A 22,335-nucleotide genomic window follows, 5' to 3' on the forward strand; every position below is an offset into this window, starting at 1 on the left:
TTGGTGAGGGACGATAGAAGGAAAGAGAGGGTCTTAGAACAAATCTTTTTTGGATCCTCCTCCCTCTTTTGAACTCACCCTTTTTATTTACAGCCAAAGGCAAATACATCCATTTGAATCACTTATTACATCAATCAATCGCTGAAAGTGATAGTTTGAACCCATTGATTGTCTAGTGGATGATGCCTGCTCCTAATCTTATCTCAGATTTCAATAATTTGAATGATGATGACGTTACCGCTGACAATGAGTTACTTGAAGAGAATATCGTTTCAACAGGTCAATCAATCAATCAAATGATGTCATTATCATCTCCTGAATCCATTCAATCTCCTCTCCAAAGTCCTAGTCCTGTCTTAACTACTGTTCCCCAAAGCTCTGAAAATAGTAGTACTGAATTTGAAGATTATGATGATGTTAAAGTTAAACTGGTTATAAAAGATAAAATTGGTCTTGAATCACTTCCATATCAAAGAACTCAGATTGTTACTAAAAAGGGTGTTAATTTTACTTTAATGATTGCTGGTACTTGTGGTGTTGGTAAAACTTCTTTCATTAATAGTTTATTAGCTGATGAACTTTTAGATTCTTATCAAATAAATAAGGATGGTTTACAAATTCAACGTTATAAATTATGGGAAAATGATTTTGAACTTCGATTAACAACTATTGAAACTTCTGGTTATGGTAATAAAATTGATAATGATTCTCAATGGGTTCCACTTTGTGAATTTGTTGATGAACAATTTAGAACTTATTTATATCAACTGGAACAACCTTTTAGAAATGATTTGGATGATACAAGAGTTCATTGTTGTTTATATATTATATCTCCAAATAATGATATTCTTTCTCCATTAGATATTAAGACTATGAAAGAATTATCAAAAAGAGTTAATTTGATTCCATTAATTGGTAAAGGTGATACATTAACCAGAGATGAATTATATTTTTTTAAACAACATATTAAAGAAAATTTAACTTTTCATGATATTAAAGTTTGTGATTTAATTCAAGATGTTGATTTTATGGAAGCAATAGCTTCTTATATTCCATTTTCAATAATTTCATCAAATGAAGAAATTTATAAACCTGATGGATCAATAGTTAGAGGTAGAATTTATCCTTGGGGAATTTCTGAAATTGAAAATCCAATTCATTGTAATTTTGCTAAATTAAGAGATTTAATTATGGATGAAAATATGCTTGATCTTATTTTATCAACTGAACAACATTATGAAAATTATCGTGAACATTGTTTATTAGAAAGATTTAAACAATCAAAAGATAATTATCCTATTTACGGTAATAATAATGATGATGATGGTATGCTGGAATATATTACTTATAATAAAATTAATTTAGAAAATTTAGAATCAAAATTAAAACAGAATGATCTTGTTCTTGAACATAAAGAAGCAGTTGCTAAAAAGAAATTTCAAGAATTAATATCTGATCAAGAAAAGCATTTTAAAGATTGGAAAAAGGAATTAGTTGATGAACAAAATCGTTTAAATGAAGATATTCAAAGAGATCATTTAAAATATAGTAAATTAAAACAAGAATTAGAAGCTTTAAGTTTTCAAGATATTGAAAGTGGTGGTGGTGGTGGTGGTCAACCTCAATTATCATCCCAAGATCGAGGATTAATTTTACAAAGTTTATTTGATGAAACTGAATAAAAATTAATTTATGGATTTATTGGTTTGGGTAAAGGTTTTTGTTTATTTATATGTATATTGTTATATATATTATATAGGTTTTGGTTAATGTGATTAAAAGAAATGAATTATGATAATATAATATAATTAATATAACCCTAATCCATTTTTTACTATTTTTGCAACTATGGTCGTGTGATACCAAATACCTGTATATAATATATACACTCAAAAAAATTTCTTCTTCATCTTCTTCAAACTTTTTCAATGCTCTGTTAAAAAATAAATTTATATACCACTTTTTATTTCATTTCTTTAGGATCAACCCATAAGGATTATTGTCTCATTATCAATAAGTATGTATTAAACACCTACCTTCAGCTTTACAGGACCATCAATAGGAAATCCTCAATCATTTATCAAAAGTTTTCAGGATGAATCTTTTTTATTTATATGTTTTTTCTGGCATCTCTAATGTTAGAACTTTACAGTTCCATGAATACACCCATGACTATATCTGATAAGCTTCCAAGCTTTACTTTAAAACCTTTTTGAATGATTGATTGAACCTTAGGACTCGGAAGCAATGGATTTATGATTTATATGAATGTGTTTTTACTAACTCAATTTCACCATTAGATATTTTATTTTAGGATACTTTATTTAGATAGTCAATAGACATCAATTCCTTTTTGTTCAAATGCAATATAATTACCATGTAGATAATCGTAGAGCTTTCCTTTTTGAGGATTCGACCACCTAGGACTTCCAATCCTAGTTCTCTCATGTCATAGTCTTCTGTTAAAGTTGTAACTGTTTGATTTTAGCATACTAAATCTCTATCAACTCTGTTAGGCGTACTATATACAGGAGAAAAATGCCATAAATTATTTTTAAATACAATTTTGGACCTGACCAGTTAATTATTTCAGCTACTCCATGCAAAGACAAATCAGTTGCTAGAAATACAATGTCTTCGTTTAGGAGAACCATAGACGATGGTGATGATGAGGATGATGATGAGTTGAAGTATCAACGGGATGAATTAGTCGATTTTGAAACTCATAATGCCAATACAAACCCATCCAATACTAAAAAAGAGGAGAGATTAGTCAATTTGATTTTAGATCATACTGCTTTCATACGTGGGATAGGTAATGTTAAAAGATGGTTTAATGATGAATATGTCAAGACTAATATGAATACCAGTAAAGGTTCCATAACCTTAAATATTTATATCCCTTCTTATACTTTACATGAATTTGATTTCGCAAAGAAAGGAATGTCAATGCTGGCATCCAATGCAAGAGAAGCTTTAAGATTCATTGATAAATTCATTGAATCAGAAGGTGAACCCAAGGAGAATACAACGAATCCCATCTCATACAACTTAATAATCGAAGGTCCGGGTGAAACCGTTGAATGGAAAGAATGTCTTAGGTATAAAGTTCATTCTCCAAAAGTTAAAGAATTTCCTAATTTTAAAACTAAATTTGATTATTCAGCCATTAGTCAATCATATGCTCATAATACCAATGCAAATTCAGATGATTTCAATAGTAGTTTATCCTTAAGAGATAGTAACAAGAGAAATGATATTCAATATGAAAATTCAGAATCATATCAAAATGCTCTTAGTCATTCTGATAATTTTGCTGAAATGCCAACTCGATTACGTTATTTACTCAGGAATTGTATTTATAAACGATTTGTGGAAAAGAATAAACATTCCAATGAATTAGAAGATTGGAAACTTGTGACTGAAGATCCTATTACTAAAATTTGGGCCAAGAGTTTTGGAATCGATTGTGTTAATGTTAATGAAGCTGAATTATTAATGTTTCAAAATTATGATGTCAATAAGTTTAAACATTATAATAATTTCTCAATGGAAGAAGAATATGATCCATTTAATGATATTTTACAAAACACAGTTGATGCAACCGCTTATTCATATGCAAATATATCAGACGTTACCCCAGCTCCCAATGTCACTGGAAAGAAAAACAGACCCGTTCCAATCCGTAATAGAGTTGAAGGGGTGGTGAATGTACAACCATCAAATATTACAGGTGAATATGTTTCAAAGGAAAGATTTGACGCTATAAATTTTGCTCCTAGAGGTCGTGGACAATTATGGAGACCAGGATCTTGATCTTTAATTCGTTTGAATGTTCTATTTAGGTAGAACTCAAGAGTATCACACAAAGACTACTTATGTTTTATGACAAGTTGAAAGGGGAATAGTAATTGTTTATCATTATTTCCATTTTATAAATTTTGCACGATAAGACGGGGGTCCAACATGAAAAGCGACTATCCTGTTAACAGATTGGTTTCAACAATTACAACCAGGGTTTTAAATTCATTGCAACAGATGCAGTTTATCGAACTCCTAATTTAGGGAGTGGGCTGGTCTTGGCTTTACTATATAATCCTTATAAATGTCAATATAAGTTTTCCTGCACGTTGCAGAGTGTTATTTTATTCAACTTGTAGCGGAGTATTACTGCAAAATAAGATATTGATAAGTTATATTCTAAAAAGCTACAAAAATAGGATTGATACACATAATACAAACTATTAACACTAAAGATATATAACTTTTATCTATGAACCTTCACTTTTTCCATCTATCAATCAATTCTTTCAAAGAGTTGCATCATAGCTTTTATACGATGATAAAAACTAGGATAATCAACTATCCTGTCCACCTTCAATCTTACAGGGTCTATAACCTTGTAGACTAGACCCATGTGAAGTAAAACAGTTGAGTAAGATTCGTATAAGACACCTCCACTAATTATTTGACAATTAGCTAACCGTGTTGCATCTAATATCACAAAAGGAAACCAATCCATGGAATTGAATAACACTTTAAGTCTATAATCAAGAATAGTTCCGACGAACTTATCGGCAGCATTTTCACTATCTTCAATATTTTTATCCAAAGCATCGAATTTCGCCTTCTTGGCAATGTGAGTCAGATCCAGACTTTCTTCAGTAATCACACTTAACATATCCAGCAGACCTGGACGAACTGGTTCTTGTTGGCGATGACTGTTGCGTACTTCAAGGAAACATGCAAAGAATTTTTCCAAAATTTGATAATGATGTACGGTTCTTGCAATTTTTTCATCGTTACTAACAGTGATTGCATCACAGTAATTTTTATATTCATCTTCTCCGAATGTCAATTTCTCTTCATTCTGAATGATAAACAATAAAATAAATAACGACACGTCAAATTTATCTTCCTTGGAATCAAAAATTGTCAAGGAACATCTTATTGGCCTTAACTCTTCCGTTATATCGGCTATAACAGGCGGTTCTACTTCCAATAAGAAGGCAATGACGAATGTACCATCTGATAATAATGATAATCTCGATTTTGTGGTTAATAACTGCAAAAAGCATTGACTGAAATACTCAATGAGTAATTTAGATGCTTGACTATTGTCATTCCTTCTCAGCTTAAATTCATTAAAGATCTTTTTTAGATCTTGGAATTTAAGTTCAAGAGGAACTTCGTGGTTCTTGTATTTCACTATTATGTCAGGAATTGACGTATGAATTTTATCATTATTCTCCATATGCATTCGCCGTTGCTCTAAAAACTCAATTCCAGCTTTTGAAAATAACCTCCGAGACCAATCTAAATTTAGAAGCATTAGATTCTCTAACTCAGCTTCATTGACTATCTTTATTGGAAGGTCTTCGTATGGCCAGTTATAAATTATTTTAACCATATCTTTTGGAACTATGTCCATGGATTTCAAATCCTTGAATAAATATTTGATATTATTTGAATTGAAAGTAGGAAAGTAACCGATTTGGTCATCAAAGAATGAATTTCGGAGACTGTACAGATTGATGTGATTATTCAAATTCGTCAATCTACTATTAGATTGATCATCGAATGACGTTTTTGCTGTGTAAATCATTTTCAACAGCTTTAAATGATTGAATGAAGTACAATAATCGAAAAATAACTCAACATTGTCCTGATCATCGCAATCAGTGAAGCACACTCTAATTGTTGCATCTGCTAATCGTTGAATCAGCTGATTATTTGAACTTAAATATCCGATTTCTTTTGGTGTAAACATTTTTGGAATATGTGGATTTAGAGCCTTAAAAATAGAAAGAAGAACGTCGGAATAGTCTGGTTGATCCAAAATCTTTTTTCCAATTATTGATTTGATTTCATTTGCAACTGAAGAATTTTTATCTTTGTCAATATCTATGATTAGCTTTTTTAGATTTTCTAAACCTGTTTCATAATTTACTCTAAACTCATCTCTGTCTTCTTTAATTGCAAGCTTTACGAGGTTAACTTTTGATGTTTCATTTTCATTATAAAATGAAACAAATTGTTTGCTGTTGAATAGATTCAGAATGGTTGACATGATTGAATATTGTGATGTATTGTTAATGTTGTTGGATATTTTTAATTTCTAGTCAGTAACTTCTGTTTAATAAATCTTTTTGAATCTTTTGTTCTTAGTAGGGGTGGAAAAAGTTAAGAAATAATTGCGAAATTATTTCGCAATTATTTGTAAACAAAAAAGTAAATATTTGTAAATGGTTTAACGAAGTTATACGAATTTTGTTCTAGCAATTTTCCAAAGTTTGCAAACAAGGAGATCAACTAAAAAGTTATCTTATTCTATATAATTGTAAGATTTAATTTTTTATATAAGTTAAGCAATTTTATGTGACTTTCAGCATAACAAATTGTTATTGCAAAAAAAAAAGGGAAAGAATTTACATCAGCATTAGATATTCTAGTTAACCCAGTTAATATACAGGTTAGTTTAGCAGAAATATCATATTGTCATATCCTAAAAGGGACATTCCAGGAACAACTTTCTGATCCTTTTAATGATTCCGTTTTATCTAATATTCAAAAAAGAAAAATAATCTCTTATAATCAATCAAACTCTTTGCAATTGACAAAACTTATATCAAAATGAATTCAATAACAGATTTACTCAGTCCTCATAATTATCTTTCATTCGTAAAGAAGAATATGGATCGTGACATCAATATTATTCATATTTCAAGTGCCAATAATGAAGATTTACGAGTATATAATGTTAGGCTAAAAAGGTTACAACTATTACTCAACAATTATGATCCATCTGTTGACATTGGATTGAATAACATTGTCGATCCCAGTTTCTTCACAAACTCCATTGAAATACAAAAAGAAATCATCCTTGTATTATACTATATATCTAATCCACATATAATTAGGCAATATTCATATCAGGAATATTCGTATTATTTAGAATATGTCGGTGATATTGTTGATTATAGAACTAGACATATCACCGATGTGAGGCTTGGAAGGAAGGTTAGATTGTTTTCTCAATACTTGAATTTGTTAAGCTATATGAAAACGGAGTGGTATATAGACCGGGTAAAAGATTCTTCTAAACCACCACCTTTTGATACTATATCTAGTCCTATAGAAAGCAAATCAGTTATTTTAAGTACTATCACCAATAAATTTGAAGAGAATAATCGTTTTTTTAAAGAATTTGGTTTCTTTACACCATCTACCAATATTCCTGGGACTAGATTTTTCATAGAGAATCGAAAGCTATTTGATATCAAACTATCACAAATTAATTTCATTAATTTTGATTTTGATCGCCTCCTTAAAACTGAAAATGAAAGCCAACTAGAATTTGAATTATTAAAAGTTTTACGAGCAACAAGATTTATTTTTGGTATGAATATTACATTACAAAATCAAATATTACAGAGACTAGAATCTTTAAAAATTAAAACTTATGCTAAACCTGATATTAACATCGGTCTTCAAGATGGGTTTTTTATCCCAATAGAGGTTAAATTCAAAGATATGCGGAAGGTATTGGATGACTTCAAGAATACCAGAAATAAGAGGTGCAGAGCTACCAAAAATATGATAAAGATGTTCCTGCAATTGTTTCATCAAATGCTCACATGTCGTTCTAAGATTGGTTTTCTTACCGACGGAACATATTGTGTTGCAATTATATTGAAGATGGAACCATTGGTTGATAAAGATAATATCTCAGTTCTAAGGGAAGTTAAATGTGATATTGAAGTATTTGATGCAAACAATTATCAAATTAACGTCGCTATATTTATAATGATGGTAGTGAGAAAATTTCAGAATAATGCAAAGATTAACGATGACGAATTTAAAAAGTATCACGAATCTTTCACAATAAGTGAAAAAGAGAAAAACAGAAGGACTAAAAAGCAATATGAGAAATTGAATGAATTTTGTCGAAAACTTTTTGATGTTCAAATTTATATGAATGATTATCCCACATTCAATCTGTCTGATTTATTAACTAAAACGGAAGACAGTGACGAGGAAGCCGAAATAGTCCACTCAGAAATGTTTGCTGAAATAAATAAGATTGAAGTAAATTTCATGGAGGAGTCTAATGTCAGATTAAATCTACGTTTGTATGGAAAGGCTTTGAGATCCAATGAATTTGAAATATTGGATATTAGCAAAGTCCAGGTTGAAAAAATTCTTAGTGGAGACATAATAAATACTGCCTATTCCACTGTTATTTGTACATCCGATTCAGAAATTTTTAAGGTTTATGATCCAATTAGAATCCGAATGGAAAGGGAAATAGATTCTCCTACTTTCTATCACAGACTTAAGGACACCTACAACATCTTTATCCGTGAAATTTCAACATATATATTTTTGAAATCAAAAGGTTATAAACATATGCCTGATTTTGTGGGAATGGGATATTTGACTAATGATAATAGACTGTTCTGCAACAAATTATCAGTCCGTTTATCCGATGATGGTATATTGAAAGGTTCTTTATCTGGTTTTTTTATAAAAATGAAAAAAGCACCAGGGCTTACTATGGATAATGTTAAGTGGAATGCCGGTATTGCACAACAGTTGAAATCGTCACTTATGGCGTTACACAAGCTCAATGTGAGTCACGGTGATTTACATAAAAAGAATGTGCTTTACGATGAAGCCACCAAAACTGTCACATTAATTGACTTTGGTCAATCTAAATTAGCACGTCTTCGGGGACTCAACCGAGTTCAATTTGAAGAAGGTGTAAAGCAACTAGAGAAGCGCAAGGATTGGGATACAAGGAACCTTAGCTTTATGATTGAATCGCTAAGTAAATAAGTGAAAGGATTAACGAAAGGCTATTGACTTGTGGTATGTATACAATGTGCAAATAAAATGATAATTATAGTACAAGCAATTTTCCTGCCACACGACCTTTTTTTATTTTTCTTTTGAAGGAACGAAAAAGATTACAAGGAATTTAAAAATAGGTTAATATTTATTTACAAAATACATATTTATATTATTTAATCAATCTATCTCGTAGAGTCTTATTTGATATCTTATTTAAGTATGAATCGTCAATTAACTAGAGAAGAGATTCAAAAGATCATTCAACGTTGGCACCAATTGAAAAACCAATATGGTGACCAGGCTGTCAACGTTCCTGAGTTTGCTCACCTCAGTAAGGTGATAAAGATACTTCAACAGAATCAACAACAGATGCAAAGACAACAACAACAACAACAACAACAACAACAACAGCAACAACCTCCACAGCAGCAGCAACCACAACAGTCACAACAAGCACCGCAGCAAATCCATCAACAGCAACAACAACAATCTCAACCACTCCAACAAGATACCCAACAACTCCAACAGCCACAACAACCAGCAAATATTCAACAACAACGTCTCTCTCAAGGACAACAGCAACAACCATCTCAAGGGTTTCAGCAACAGTTGCAACGTCAACCATCTGATCAATTACAATCGCAAGGACATTCTCAGAGTCAAAGATCTTCTGGACCACTACAGCTTTCTCCTCAAAAGGTTCCAGCTCAGTTAGCTCAAAATGGTTCACAACAATTTCAAGGTCAAAACTTACAATCAAACTTTATAAATTCTAATCAAAACACTCCTAATATAGCTAATGCCAATACTATTCCTCAAAATGGAAACCCTCAATTTAATTCGAATGGTGGAGGACAACAACAACAAAATTATATAGGTAATTCTCAACAACAAATGCCCGTTAATTTACAAGAACAAGCTATTCAAGGACAACAACTTAGAGGTGGTGAATCTGCTTTCACAACTCAACAGTTCCAATTAGTTAAATCACAATTCCAAGCTCTTAAGTACTTGTTGAAGAGTTCAGGACCATCTAATCAACCAATTCCTCAAAATCTCATAGCCTTTGTAACAAATGATAGATCTGCTTTACCTAATGGAAATTATCTTCAAGCTGCAGCAAATCTGAGAGCTCAAACATTTGATCAAAATCAAATCCCTCCACAACATAGCTCACAATCACCTCAATTACAAAATATGGCTCCTGGAAACAACTTTAATGGTGCTCCAACTATTCCATCTCCAAACCTTCCTGCAGATGCAAAGAAGAAAGGAAAGAGAGGAGCTAAACCAAAAGCACCACCTCAACCTAAGAAACCAACTAAGAAACAATTGAAGGAAGAAGAAAGAAGAACGTTGGCTTTAAGTGAGGCTCAAGCTTTGAGACCACCAATCCAAGTCCCAGTACCAGAACCTAAAGTTCCAAAACCTTTAAGACCAATACTATATGATCCACAACCTCCAACCAATATTAATAAATTAATACCTGATAAGACAAAGAATAATAAACTTGTTATCCCAGTTAATAAACCTAATGCTCAAGTTGATGCATTCGAGCTTCCCGACATTTTCAGTGATCAAGTTAGAGACATTCAATTTAATGCTATATACGCTCCTCAAAGTAGATTACAATTCCCAGGTTTACTTCCAGATGGTATTAATCTTGATGAAATCTACAACAATAAAGAGATTTATTTTATTCTCAAGATTGAACAAGAAATTGACCAAATCAAGAAGCAACTTGGTACGTTAAATGAATCAGACGATCAATTTCAAGAATTACAATTGCAGTTAGAACAATTACAACTTTTGCCTTATCAAAAAGAATTGAGAGGAAAGATTTTATCTCAAGTTTGGTTCAGCAAGAGTGTCCTTCCAAATTCTCATCCAAATTTCCAATGCAGATCTAGTGCTTTATCACTTGAGAATGTTTCAGCTACTCATGATTTATACAGCCATCAATTAGAGACTCTCTTACAAGTTCAAAACCAGAAGCATCAAAAAACTATTAATGAAATTTTAAGTTATGTGTATAAACATGAAGAAGTGGTGTCTCGTAAGAAGGAAAAGGTTGGTAGATTTATCACTAAGATTGGAAGTTTCCATAATCAAACTGCCAAAGAAGAACAGAAGAGATTGGAAAGAATGGCCAAACAACGTTTACAAGCTTTGAAACTGAATGACGAAGAAGCTTATTTGAAATTATTAGATCATACGAAGGATACCAGAATTACACATTTGTTAAAGCAAACCAATCAATTCTTGGATTCTTTGGCTCAAGCTGTTCAAAACCAACAAAGAGAAAATCATATTAAGGTTGTTGAAAGTGGTAGACAAGAAGAAGATGTCTTTGGTGGAGATGAGGATCGTAGAGAAAAGGTTGATTATTATAATGTTGCTCATCGTATTAAGGAAGAAGTTACCAAACAGCCTGATCTTTTAATCGGTGGTACTTTGAAAGAATATCAATTGAAAGGTTTACAATGGATGGTCTCGTTATTCAACAATCATTTGAATGGTATCTTAGCAGATGAAATGGGTTTAGGTAAAACTATTCAAACTTTATCATTGCTTACATATTTGATAGAAGTGAAGAAAATTGCTGGTCCGTTCTTGGTTATTGTTCCATTATCCACCTTGACTAATTGGAATTTAGAGTTTGATAAATGGGCTCCTGGAGTTAAGAAAATTACTTATAAAGGTACACCTAATCAACGTAAAGGTTTACAAGTTGATATTAAGAATGGAAATTTCCAAGTATTATTAACTACTTTCGAATATATCATTAAAGATAAAGCATTGCTTGCTAAAATCAGATGGGTGCATATGATTATTGATGAAGGTCATCGTATGAAAAATGCTAATTCTAAATTATCTGAAACATTAACACACAACTATCATAGTGACTATAGATTGATTTTAACTGGTACTCCATTACAAAATAATTTACCTGAATTGTGGGCATTATTGAATTTCGTCTTACCAAAGATTTTCAACTCTGTTAAATCTTTTGATGAATGGTTTAACACTCCATTCGCAAATACAGGTGGCCAAGATAAGATCGAACTTAGTGAAGAAGAAACATTATTGGTCATTAGAAGATTACATAAAGTGTTAAGACCCTTCCTTTTGAGAAGATTGAAGAAGGATGTCGAAAAAGATTTACCTAATAAAGTTGAAAGAGTTGTTAAATGTAAGATGTCATCACTTCAATCTAAGCTTTATCAACAAATGTTGAAATACAACATTTTATTTGCTGGTGGTCTTAATGGAGATGATACTCCTACTACAATTAAGAATGCAAATAATCAAATTATGCAATTGCGTAAAATTTGTAACCATCCTTTTGTTTATGAAGAAGTTGAAAGGATGATTAATCCACCAGTGGAAACTAATGATCAAATATGGAGAGTTGCAGGTAAATTTGAATTGTTAGATAAAATCCTTCCTAAGTTTAAAGAAACGGGACATAGAGTTTTGATTTTCTTTCAAATGACTCAAATTATGGATATCATGGAAGATTTCTTAAGATACCGTAATATGAAATATATGAGATTGGATGGTGGTACTAAGGCAGATGATAGAACTTTGCTTTTGAAAGATTTCAATGCTCCAAATTCTGATTACTTTTGTTTCTTATTATCTACAAGAGCTGGTGGTTTAGGTCTTAATCTTCAAACTGCTGATACTGTTATTATTTTTGATACTGATTGGAATCCTCATCAAGATTTACAAGCTCAAGATAGAGCCCATCGTATTGGTCAAAAGAATGAAGTTCGTATCTTGAGATTGATTACTGAAGATTCGGTTGAAGAAATGATTTTAGAACGTGCTCATGCTAAATTAGAGATTGATGGTAAAGTTATTCAAGCTGGTAAGTTCGATAACAAGTCGACCGCTGAAGAACAAGAAGCATTGTTAAGAGCCTTGATTGAGAAAGAAGAAGAAAGAAAACAAAAGGGTTCATCTGATGAAGATGAAGAATTGGATGATGACGAATTAAATCAAATTATTGCTAGAAGTGAGAATGAATTGGTAGTATTTAAGAGATTAGATGAACAGAGATCGGCTGCTACTAAGGCATCTACTTTTGGATCAAGATTGTTTACTGATCAAGAATTACCAGAAATTTATAGAAGAGACCCTGAATCGTTGATGAAATCAGAAGAAGATATCATTGAAGAATATGGTAGAGGTACACGTGAACGTAGAACTGCCAAATATGATGATAATTTAACTGAAGAACAATGGTTGAAACAAATTGATGGTGTTGTATCTGATGATAGTGATGATGAAGAAGTAAAACCAAAGAAGGCTAGAGGTAGACCAAGAGGACGTCCAAAGTCTAAAGGTTCAGATGAAGATGACGCAAGTAAAGATGTTACCCCAGAAGCTACCACACCGGCTGTCAAACGTCCACTGGATGATGACGAAGATAAAATATTAGAAGAGCCAATCATAAAGAGACCCAAATCTATGACTCCAAAACCAATTGCAACAAGAGGAAGAGGTAGAGGACGCGGTAGAGGCGGAAGAGGACGTGGTTCTTTACTTTATAGAGCTACTCCAACCATTGATCCACTTAATGTTGATGAACGTGCTAAACTTCAAAATACTGTCGAAACTATTTATGGTATGGTAACGAATTACGCTAATGAACATGACAGAAAATTAAGTGCTTTATTCTTGGTTAAACCATCGAAGAAATTATATCCAGATTATTATGTTTTGATCAAACATCCTATTGCTTTGGATACTGTTAAGAAGAGAATCAGCTCCAGAAGTTATACCCAAGTGAGAGAAATGATGGAAGATCTTCATTTAATGTTTAGCAATGCCAAGATCTATAATGAAGAAGGGTCTATTGTTTACCAAGATGCTGCCAAATTGGAACTGCTAGCATCTGATAAGCTTAAAGAGCTTTCATCTGAATTATCAGAAGAAGAATTGAATAAAATTCTTGACTTCAGTGATTTTGATGAAATTTACAGTTTGAAACCATTGAATGTTAATGCAGCTCTCAAACAACCAGCGGAAGCAAAGCTTGAGAAATTAGATAATGATGAACCTATTGATAGTCCAATCGTCGGTATTTCCACCACTGCGGGATCAGAAGAGTCAACACCAATGAACTTTGAATAAAAATGTTATTTAAGAATTATTTTGTTTGTTTGTATTAAGTATTAAGTATTATGTATATTATTAAATTTGATTCTGACTTTAGAGTATTATTATTATTATTATTATTATTATTATTTTGTTATATATTCATTTATCAATATTCAGTGTAGCGTGGCAACTCTTCATCAATATGGGTATTATTGACATTATCATTGAGAACAGTATTAAAGACCTCCACAAACGTAAACAAACCACCATCATTGAACTTAAGCAGACCCTTGAAGTATTTATTAGTTGGAAATCCATCACTAGCACCATTAACATTGCTACTAAAGAATATGAATTCCCAGAAATTGGCGCCAAACCAGGGTGATTTCAATTCATGACTTAATTGTAATTTATCAGCAAATCGTAAATCAATCAGGAATGAGTTTATATCTCCTTGTGATGCTGTAATAAAGATCAATCTCTTAGTAGTCAAATAGATAAATCCATCCTTTGCTGATATGTGAATGATACTATCTTGATTATCATGCAGATTAATCAGTAGTGATTGACGTCCTGTCTGTGTACTATATTTCAATTCTTCACCTCCACCAACTAATAATTCAAATGGCAACTCACGAGAAGTACCTAACTCTTTCATATACCCATTCTTCAAGGTAACATTATTGATGGACATACTGACGTGGAATGATTGCAAGATAAGATGATAGATTGTAAAAGCTGTGTTCTCCTTATTTCGTTAGTTCACCCTTTTGCACGACTTGCATCTATATTTTTTTTTTGCAAACGAAATCAAACCTTTAAGTGAAGACATTGTAAGTAAGATATATAACTAAGGCTAAGGACCAGAATCAATGAGCTTGGCCAGATGTGTTAACCCACACTTACAAAAGCTTTTCCTTAAGAACTCATCCAGATTTCAAAACACTTTCAAAAGTATTACCAATGAAGAGCTGTGTCAAAGTATAATAGACAAATTGGATTTAAGATCCAAATATCCCAATTCACAAAACCTTGACATAGTAGATGTATTTCCAGGGTATGGTCTTCTTTCAAGTATGATTAATATGGAGTTGAAGCCACGGAATCATGTTATAATGGAATATTCCAAGACTCATGTTTTAGAATGGACTGAAAAGATTGAACATTTGAAAGAGGTTACATCTAATAAGGAGAACTTTGTACTTTGTCAAAGAGATGGTTGGTCATGGGAAGCATATGATCAAATGATCAAAGAAGATAAGATTATAGATCCTCAGATTAAACCACGAGATAAGATACATGATGAACTTTTAGTAATAGGAAATTTATCACCACCAAAATTTGGAGAACCGTTAATAGCTCAATGGATAATGTGTTGTGCATTTGGAAATTGGTTACAAAAATATGGAAGAGTAAGAATGATATGTTTGGTTCCAGTAGCAACGGCTCAAAAGTTTTTAGCTGGATCTGGATTCTTCAAAAGAAATAAATCATCAGTGAAACGAGAATTATATACCAATGCAAAATTAATCGCAGTTACAGAACCAAAGGACGTAATAGATTCTAAAGGTATAGGTTACGATCCTAGACTTATAATCCGTGATCAACCCGTACTTATAAAGAGAGAAAATACCATTCCTGCAAATGCAGAGTTCGCGGTATTAGAATTAGAACCTAAATTGATTGATGCTGCTGTAGTTGAAGATCATGAACATGTTTTACAACAATTATTTATTAGTTCTTCTCGTGTGGTTAGAGAAATGTTAACTTACATTGCAGTTGGTGCTGAAGAAGATTTACCAGCAGTTTTACCAGACCATATTTTAGATAAACAAGTTAAAGAGCTATCTCTAGAAGATTGGCAAACGTTATTTAAATCCTATGATAATTGGCCATTCAAACCAAGTTACATAGACCGTTTAGATATCCTACAAGATGATACTAGAGTATTTTAAGTATGATACATTTGTATATAAAAAAAAGCTGTATATAAACTCTGCCCCCCCCTGATTATAGATTATGTGAATAGAGATGAGATGAAAAGATTCCTCCTTCTAATTTGTTATTTTGAGAAACCGGTGTTTGGACATCTTCACCTAATGTAGGAAATCTTTCAAGTTGTTCATCTTGAAAGGCATCTGTTGTAGAAGATCCAAGAGCAGTCATTCCTGCGTGAGTTAAAGGACTACTTTCTTCAGTGTCAGTCTTTGGAAATGGTAAATTCAAAGTTAGACCATCTTCTTCAGTTTGTCTAGTTTCAGGAGATTTTAAAGAACTTCTAAATTGTGCACTTTGAACAATATCATCTACATTATCAGCAGACTTTTCCGAAATATGAGGCAGGGTTGGGAGAACAGAAGCAACTTGGGGATTGGAATAAACACTTGATAATGGAATCAGAGTTTCAGAGACTAAGGTTTGTTTTGTTCCACTAAATGTAGCTTCTGGCAATTTAGCTTGTTTTAAATTTATAAACTCATTCCAAACAATTAACATTAATAGAAAGAAAAGTAATGATTCTAAAAAGTAAAGAACAATTAAATACCAAGATGTTGGCTTTGGAGTTCTTGCCATTATGATAATGGATGAGACAAAGTTAAACAAGGAGAAGAATGCACCACAACCAGAAAATATACTTGAAACAATACAGTTTGGTAAGATAAATTCATTTTCAATAAAGAAAAGTGGAATTAAAGTTAAAATGAATAATATGGAGGTTGACAAGATTGAAAAATTTCCTACTTTTAATAGATAAAAAGAATATTGAAATGAGTCTAAAGAATATTCTGTTTCTGATACATCTGAAAGGTAAAACATTGAGAATACATATTGTCTAACGAAAAGCTGAACTTCATCATCTCCACTAGGCTTCAAAGGTGAAATAATATTCAATAAACCAACTTTATCATGGAACTTACTAGTAATAACATTGGAAAATGAAAGAGTAGGGAACTGTAATGATCCTGGCCAATAATTATAGAATCCCTCATGTAAATTCAACACCACTTGAGTAGGACTAACTTGAAGAGTAGGTTCAACGACGAGACTAGTATGAGATAAGAATGTGAGATATTCAGCTTCATTTCTAAGATAGATTTCTTGTAATAAATCTTTTAAGAGTGTATTTGAAAACTCAAAGGTAGTATTTGTACTTGAACTAAAACTGGTGGTTGGAAGTAAATCTGGACTTTTTAAAATATTAATCACATCGACAACAGGAAGTCTGAATGTAAATGAACTGCAGAACCAATAATTAATGAAACAAACCTTAAGGAGAAGTAATGATGTAATTGTCATGATAAATATTCTTCTTTTGAGATTGATATCCATAGGTACAGTGGCACTAACACGAGATTTATTTGACTTTTCATCTGAATCATCTCTACCAGACATTATGAAATTCTTCTTAAAATTCTTAAAGTATTCACTCATCTTGAAGATCGTATCAACCTAGAGTATGGATGTCAATTGATTGAATTCAATAAATAATTAGACGCTGATAATAGATATATTTTACAAATAGAAAATTGACAGAAATATTTACCAAAAGGTCTGTGAGAGAGAGAAAAAAAATCCTGTTTGCAGCCAAAATAGGAATCTACGAGATTTTTGTTAATGAGTTGGAAATATATTAATTATTAGATACTAAACTCTTTATACATGGATGTATATGCTATTTAATCAATATTAGGGAGATTAGCAAATAATTTCACTAATTTATCACTTTTGAATACCCTTTCAGGTACGAAATACGATGAATTAGGTAGCACTTGTAAGAGAGATCTTATGGTAGGACCAACGAATGATTTCTCTTCAGCCGCTTCACCACCATTATTGAATATACTATTTCTATGTGCATTTGAATCATCAGTTTTATTATTATCATTGACATCTGCTGACTCATTGGTTGATCTGGATAATCTTCTCTTCTTTCTACTAGGTTCATGATCTTGACTTTCTTCAGTTTCAGTATTCAATTCAAATTGCTTGATTAAATTATCATTATTCAATTTATATCTATCAGTGAATAAATCAATTGGATCATCATCAGGGAAATTTTGTTCATACTTCTTAGCAAAACTTTGAGCTACATCTAATGATAAATACGTCGATGCATACGATATATATGATTTCAATAAGGTACGAAGGTATCTCTTTTTCTTTTCTATTTCAATCACAATCAAATCTTTCTTATATTGAATTAAATCAGGATTTTGTAATTCATCATTTAATGAAGATAATTCTTTAGATAAATTCGTATCAGCAGTTTGAATTAAAATTCTAATATTATCCACATCATTTAAATTTATTAAATAATTCAAATATGCTGTCAAGAAAGGTCCATGAGTTCCATAAGTCTTCATAGCCAATTCAAGAATTCTAACAGCAATTTTCTTATGATCTGTATAATGTTCCAATAAAGCATTTTCCACAAATAATTGATACCCGATATTTTTAAATTTCTTGGCTTGTTTGAATACTTTTCTAGCTCCTTCAATCCCACTTGCTCGTTTACTAGCTGTCATATACTTCACATAAGCAAGTGTTATAGATGATTCTAATTCTTCACGAGTTTTATTTAAATCTTTTAATTTAACTTTATCCCCTTCACTTAATTGTACTATATTAGCACTGGCAGAATTAGAAATCTCATCATCATCATCATCATCGTCGTCATTATTATTTTTATTATTATTTATATTTAAAGTTATAGTTGGTTCAGGTGTGACTGAACTGTCTTCCATATTAACATCATTATTTCCATTAGTTGATGCCGTAGTAGAACCATTTATTAACTCTATCTCACCTGATACCAACTTATGATCGTTGATTAAAACATCAACAAGTTTAGTATATATTTCTTTAGCTCTATCAAAGGAATTTTCCTTTTCAAACAATTCACTTAATTGAAAAGAAATAATTAAACTTCTAGGATTTAATTTTAAACCTTCCAGTAATAATTCAATACATTTAGAAAGATTAGCTTCTTCATTACTAAAAAGTAAATATTTACTAAATTTAAACCATAATTCCGATATGAAAGGTAATGCAAATGTTGATTGTTTATAAACATAAGTAATTCTTTTTTCAACTTGATTTGAATCTTTTAATTCCAAAATATTTTTCTTTTCTAATTCAACCCAATTTAACCAATAAGTTAATTGTTTTTCATTTTGTTTAGCATTTAAACCAATTATACCACCTTCATGAATACTTCTTTCCAACAGTCTTTCTGTTACATTATTCCATTCTGTATTCCATGATCTTGCAAGCATGAATTCGGCTGATTTTTCAGAAATGAATTTAGTAGCAGTAGCAGGATTAACTTCATTTTCCCATTTTGTATATTGAGTCCAAGCAGTTTCAAGAGTTTCAGAAGGTATCACAAGATATTTTTTATAAACTTTTCTAATTAAATCCACTTTTTGTTGTTGTTCCCAAGTTGCAGTTGGAGTCCAATCTTTTAAGAATTCAATATAATCATTCCATAATTGACCACTTAATAAATCTAAACCCACTTTATCAATGGCAAATTCAAATGCTTGGATAATGGTACCTCTTGCCTTTTCACCTCCTATTCTAACATCTTTAACTCTACGAACATATGCCACATATAATCGACATAATTCAACACTATCAGTAATTGAAAAGCATTTTTGAAATAAATTCTCCACGCGATCTAATTCATCTCTACTTAATTCGTAATTTATATAATTGCACCATTGATTTCCCTATAAGTTATTAAGTTAGTATCGAAGTTCTTTTTAAGTAAGATTATTGGCGTATCCTTATCATAATTAAATGATAATTATCACCATCCATAATCATAGTGAGAAGTTTGGTTTTAAAGTTAAATAGGATTAAGTTTCTTTTGGTTTTTGTTTTTTACTGAATTAAAATTTAACTCTATTAAATCCATGTATTTTTGTTTAGCTTTGCTTTGTTTTAATAGCTTTTGAACACCTCCGAATAAGCAACTTTCATTTTCTTTGATATATTTCCCAGAATGAAATAAATAAAAAAAAATTCGTTAAATAAATATATATAAATAAAGAATAATAATGCATTACTTGTGTAAAAGTAAATATGAAAATAGAGATATTTAAGACTGGTGTGAGTATCGTATAATCAATATACCACAACTCTAGTCTCTCTAAGGGAATTTCCCATCTCATTACTCATCTAATTCACTCCTGTGAATCGTATAATATAACCCAAATGATGATAACCCATACCTTTAAATAAAACATAAACTCCTAATTAACTTCATAAAACACCTGTCTTCCCACTTCAACTGATAAAAGTACATACATCAAACTTGAAAATATTTAAATATTTATCGTAAACAGATCTAACTTGTTCTTCTTTATCTTTAATTAAAACTTGTTTGATGAGTCTATTCCATTTGCCATAATCCAAAGGATTTTGTTCCAAATCTTCTTCAAGTTGACCAATCACATCTAGCGAAAGTCGCTTCTTCTTGTCTGTCTGTATGAACACACTCTTGGACATGATATATGATTGATGAATGAATGGTTGATTGATTGATTGGTTGGATGATTGGTTGATAAATATAACTGATGATCTATAATAATTGGCAACAGCTTCTGGATTCGATTACTTCAATCCTTTCTCTAACCTCGGAATATTAATGAAAACTTCCTTCTGACCTGATTACACCTGTTTGATATGTGGTTAACACTGTCACTTATGATATACTGTGATGATACTATCAATATTGAAGGTCATTTGAAGTATATTTAGTTTTGGTGACCCAGCACGAATTTTTTTGCCAACGACATCATATAAAAAAGTCGCATTGTGGGAAAATGTCTAACATGTATGATCTCTCTAATAAGTATGGAAATTTTCATTATAAGCAAGTTATCAGCAAGAGTTACAAGAAAAGAACTATAAAGAAACAGGGCTGTCAATGTTGAAACTTCATGTTTGGGGAGTGAATTCTCAAGTTTCAATTATTTCACCAGAATGTGTGGCAAGTAGTTGGTTACTTATAAATCAATTCAACAATGAAGATCAATATGAGATTATAACTTCATGTAATACCAATTTATCTGATCTTCATACTTTACCTGTTCTTATTGATAGTGATACCAATGAGAAATATCATGGGTATGAAGAAATATCAACATTCATAGATGAGTTCAGTGGTAAGAAGAATAATAAATTGATACTTTCTCAAAGTCAAGATCTTTCCATTAGAGAGAAATTAATCAATATAGGATTAATTCATCAACTTATAAGTAAAGTTGAATATATTAATCAATATAATTTATATATAAATAATCGAAATTATGAAGGATATGTTCGAAAATTATTTCAAAATTATTTACCATTCCCAATGATGTATAATCAACCGTTGAAATTTTATAATCAAGCTCAATTACAAGTTCCATTGATTGGATTAAATCGGGGTAAAGTAGGGTTCTTCAGCCTTAGTGCTACACCAGAAGTTGCCGAGACGGAGTATTTCAAAGGGGAGGATTTAGATGAAGGTGGTGATGAGATTGAAGAAGTGGAGACTAAACCATTAAGTGCATTACATGAAAGACAATTAATTAAAAAATCAAAGGAAAAACTGTTATTACAAGAATCTCAGAATTCATTAAAATGTATGAATTTACTTCATTCATATCTTGATATATTCTTCAAGACCTATCAAGAATTTAATGGTACAGAAGAGAAACGGAAATTTGGATATATCTTTAAAGAAAAGTTCAGTTCAAGTGAAGTATTATTATATGGTTATATCTATTGTTTAACATTTGAAGAATTACCGGATAGATTTCTTAATAATTATTTAAATCATAAACTTCCTGAAACATTAAAGTTTATAAATCAAAGTATTAATGAATTAAATAAGAAGAAGGGTAATTTCAGACCACCAAAGGGAGATGAAATCCCTAATCTTTGGAATGAAGTGAAGTATTGGACTAGACTTGTTGAGTATTAGATAGAGTATATCGATGTAAATAGGATAAATCAATTTTGTATTATAGTTAATTTTGCAATAAGTTGAATCAGACTGTAAATTACCCTATATTGTCTACATCAGGGTAACTCACATCATAGTCCAAACCAGGCTACAAAAAGAGATAAAAAGTTTTCATAAATATAACTGTAAAGTTAACTCTTCTTCTTCTTTTTACTTCTTTTCTCTTTAGACTTAAACCTGGCAACTTAAGCATAGTTTCATTCTATACCTTTTTAATTCATGGATTGAATGATGGAATTTATAATTATTTGCCATAGATTGAATTTTAATTTATATTGAATCAAGTATTTAATATCTGATTAGTGGATATTAGAGCTTTCACTTGATTTGAAAAACTTACATTTTGTAATTTAGTA

General features: G+C 31.1%; 10 protein-coding genes across 10 annotated transcripts; 6 read left to right on the forward strand and 4 right to left on the reverse strand. All coding sequences in view use genetic code 12, as the record gives it.

Moving 5' to 3' along the window:
* Positions 1-299: 299 nt before the first annotated feature.
* On the forward strand, positions 300-1,682 carry SPR3 (septin; the record flags this gene model as incomplete). The annotated part of the gene is made up of 1 exon (XM_064907335.1): positions 300-1,682. The coding sequence occupies one exon, from the start codon at positions 300-302 to the stop codon at positions 1,680-1,682; it is 1,383 nt and encodes a 460-aa protein (XP_064764314.1).
* A 684-nt stretch (positions 1,683-2,366) lies between these two features.
* DFJ63DRAFT_5010 (uncharacterized protein) lies at positions 2,367-4,057 on the forward strand. The gene has a single exon (XM_064908857.1). It carries the CDS (start codon positions 2,632-2,634, stop codon positions 3,814-3,816), a length of 1,185 nt encoding a protein of 394 aa, XP_064764315.1. The 5' UTR covers positions 2,367-2,631; the 3' UTR covers positions 3,817-4,057.
* Positions 4,058-4,297: 240 nt separating this feature from the next.
* DFJ63DRAFT_310143 (uncharacterized protein) lies at positions 4,298-6,070 on the reverse strand (the record flags this gene model as incomplete). Its single annotated transcript, XM_064905543.1, has 1 exon — positions 4,298-6,070. One exon carries the CDS (start codon positions 6,068-6,070, stop codon positions 4,298-4,300), a length of 1,773 nt encoding a protein of 590 aa, XP_064764316.1.
* A 351-nt stretch (positions 6,071-6,421) lies between these two features.
* DFJ63DRAFT_316201 (uncharacterized protein) lies at positions 6,422-9,031 on the forward strand. The gene has a single exon (XM_064906678.1). It carries the CDS (start codon positions 6,634-6,636, stop codon positions 8,836-8,838), a length of 2,205 nt encoding a protein of 734 aa, XP_064764317.1. The 5' UTR covers positions 6,422-6,633; the 3' UTR covers positions 8,839-9,031.
* Positions 9,032-14,110, forward strand: SNF2 (SWI/SNF catalytic subunit). The gene has a single exon (XM_064906679.1). It carries the CDS (start codon positions 9,073-9,075, stop codon positions 13,993-13,995), a length of 4,923 nt encoding a protein of 1,640 aa, XP_064764318.1. The 5' UTR covers positions 9,032-9,072; the 3' UTR covers positions 13,996-14,110.
* Positions 14,111-14,128: 18 nt separating this feature from the next.
* On the reverse strand, positions 14,129-14,656 carry DFJ63DRAFT_332484 (uncharacterized protein; the record flags this gene model as incomplete). The annotated part of the gene is made up of 1 exon (XM_064907685.1): positions 14,129-14,656. The coding sequence occupies one exon, from the start codon at positions 14,654-14,656 to the stop codon at positions 14,129-14,131; it is 528 nt and encodes a 175-aa protein (XP_064764319.1).
* Positions 14,415-15,944, forward strand: DFJ63DRAFT_5059 (RNA polymerase specificity factor). Its single transcript, XM_064908867.1, has one exon. It carries the CDS (start codon positions 14,835-14,837, stop codon positions 15,915-15,917), a length of 1,083 nt encoding a protein of 360 aa, XP_064764320.1. The 5' UTR covers positions 14,415-14,834; the 3' UTR covers positions 15,918-15,944.
* Positions 15,945-15,972: 28 nt separating this feature from the next.
* DFJ63DRAFT_332486 (uncharacterized protein) lies at positions 15,973-17,394 on the reverse strand (the record flags this gene model as incomplete). The annotated part of the gene is made up of 1 exon (XM_064907686.1): positions 15,973-17,394. The coding sequence occupies one exon, from the start codon at positions 17,392-17,394 to the stop codon at positions 15,973-15,975; it is 1,422 nt and encodes a 473-aa protein (XP_064764321.1).
* Positions 17,395-17,516: 122 nt separating this feature from the next.
* On the reverse strand, positions 17,517-20,685 carry DFJ63DRAFT_5057 (cleavage polyadenylation factor subunit). Its single transcript, XM_064908865.1, has 2 exons — positions 20,275-20,685; positions 17,517-19,694 (listed from the first exon to the last, which is right to left on the reverse strand). The coding sequence occupies exons 1-2, from the start codon at positions 20,473-20,475 to the stop codon at positions 17,640-17,642; spliced, it is 2,256 nt and encodes a 751-aa protein (XP_064764322.1). The 5' UTR covers positions 20,476-20,685; the 3' UTR covers positions 17,517-17,639.
* On the forward strand, positions 20,686-21,986 carry SAM37 (SAM complex subunit). The gene has a single exon (XM_064908863.1). It carries the CDS (start codon positions 20,897-20,899, stop codon positions 21,935-21,937), a length of 1,041 nt encoding a protein of 346 aa, XP_064764323.1. The 5' UTR covers positions 20,686-20,896; the 3' UTR covers positions 21,938-21,986.
* The last annotated feature ends 349 nt before the right edge of the window (positions 21,987-22,335 follow it).

Source organism: Scheffersomyces coipomensis (assembly GCF_036884675.1).
Source record: "Scheffersomyces coipomensis strain NRRL Y-17651 chromosome Unknown DFJ63scaffold_1, whole genome shotgun sequence".
NCBI lineage: Eukaryota > Fungi > Ascomycota > Pichiomycetes > Serinales > Debaryomycetaceae > Scheffersomyces > Scheffersomyces coipomensis.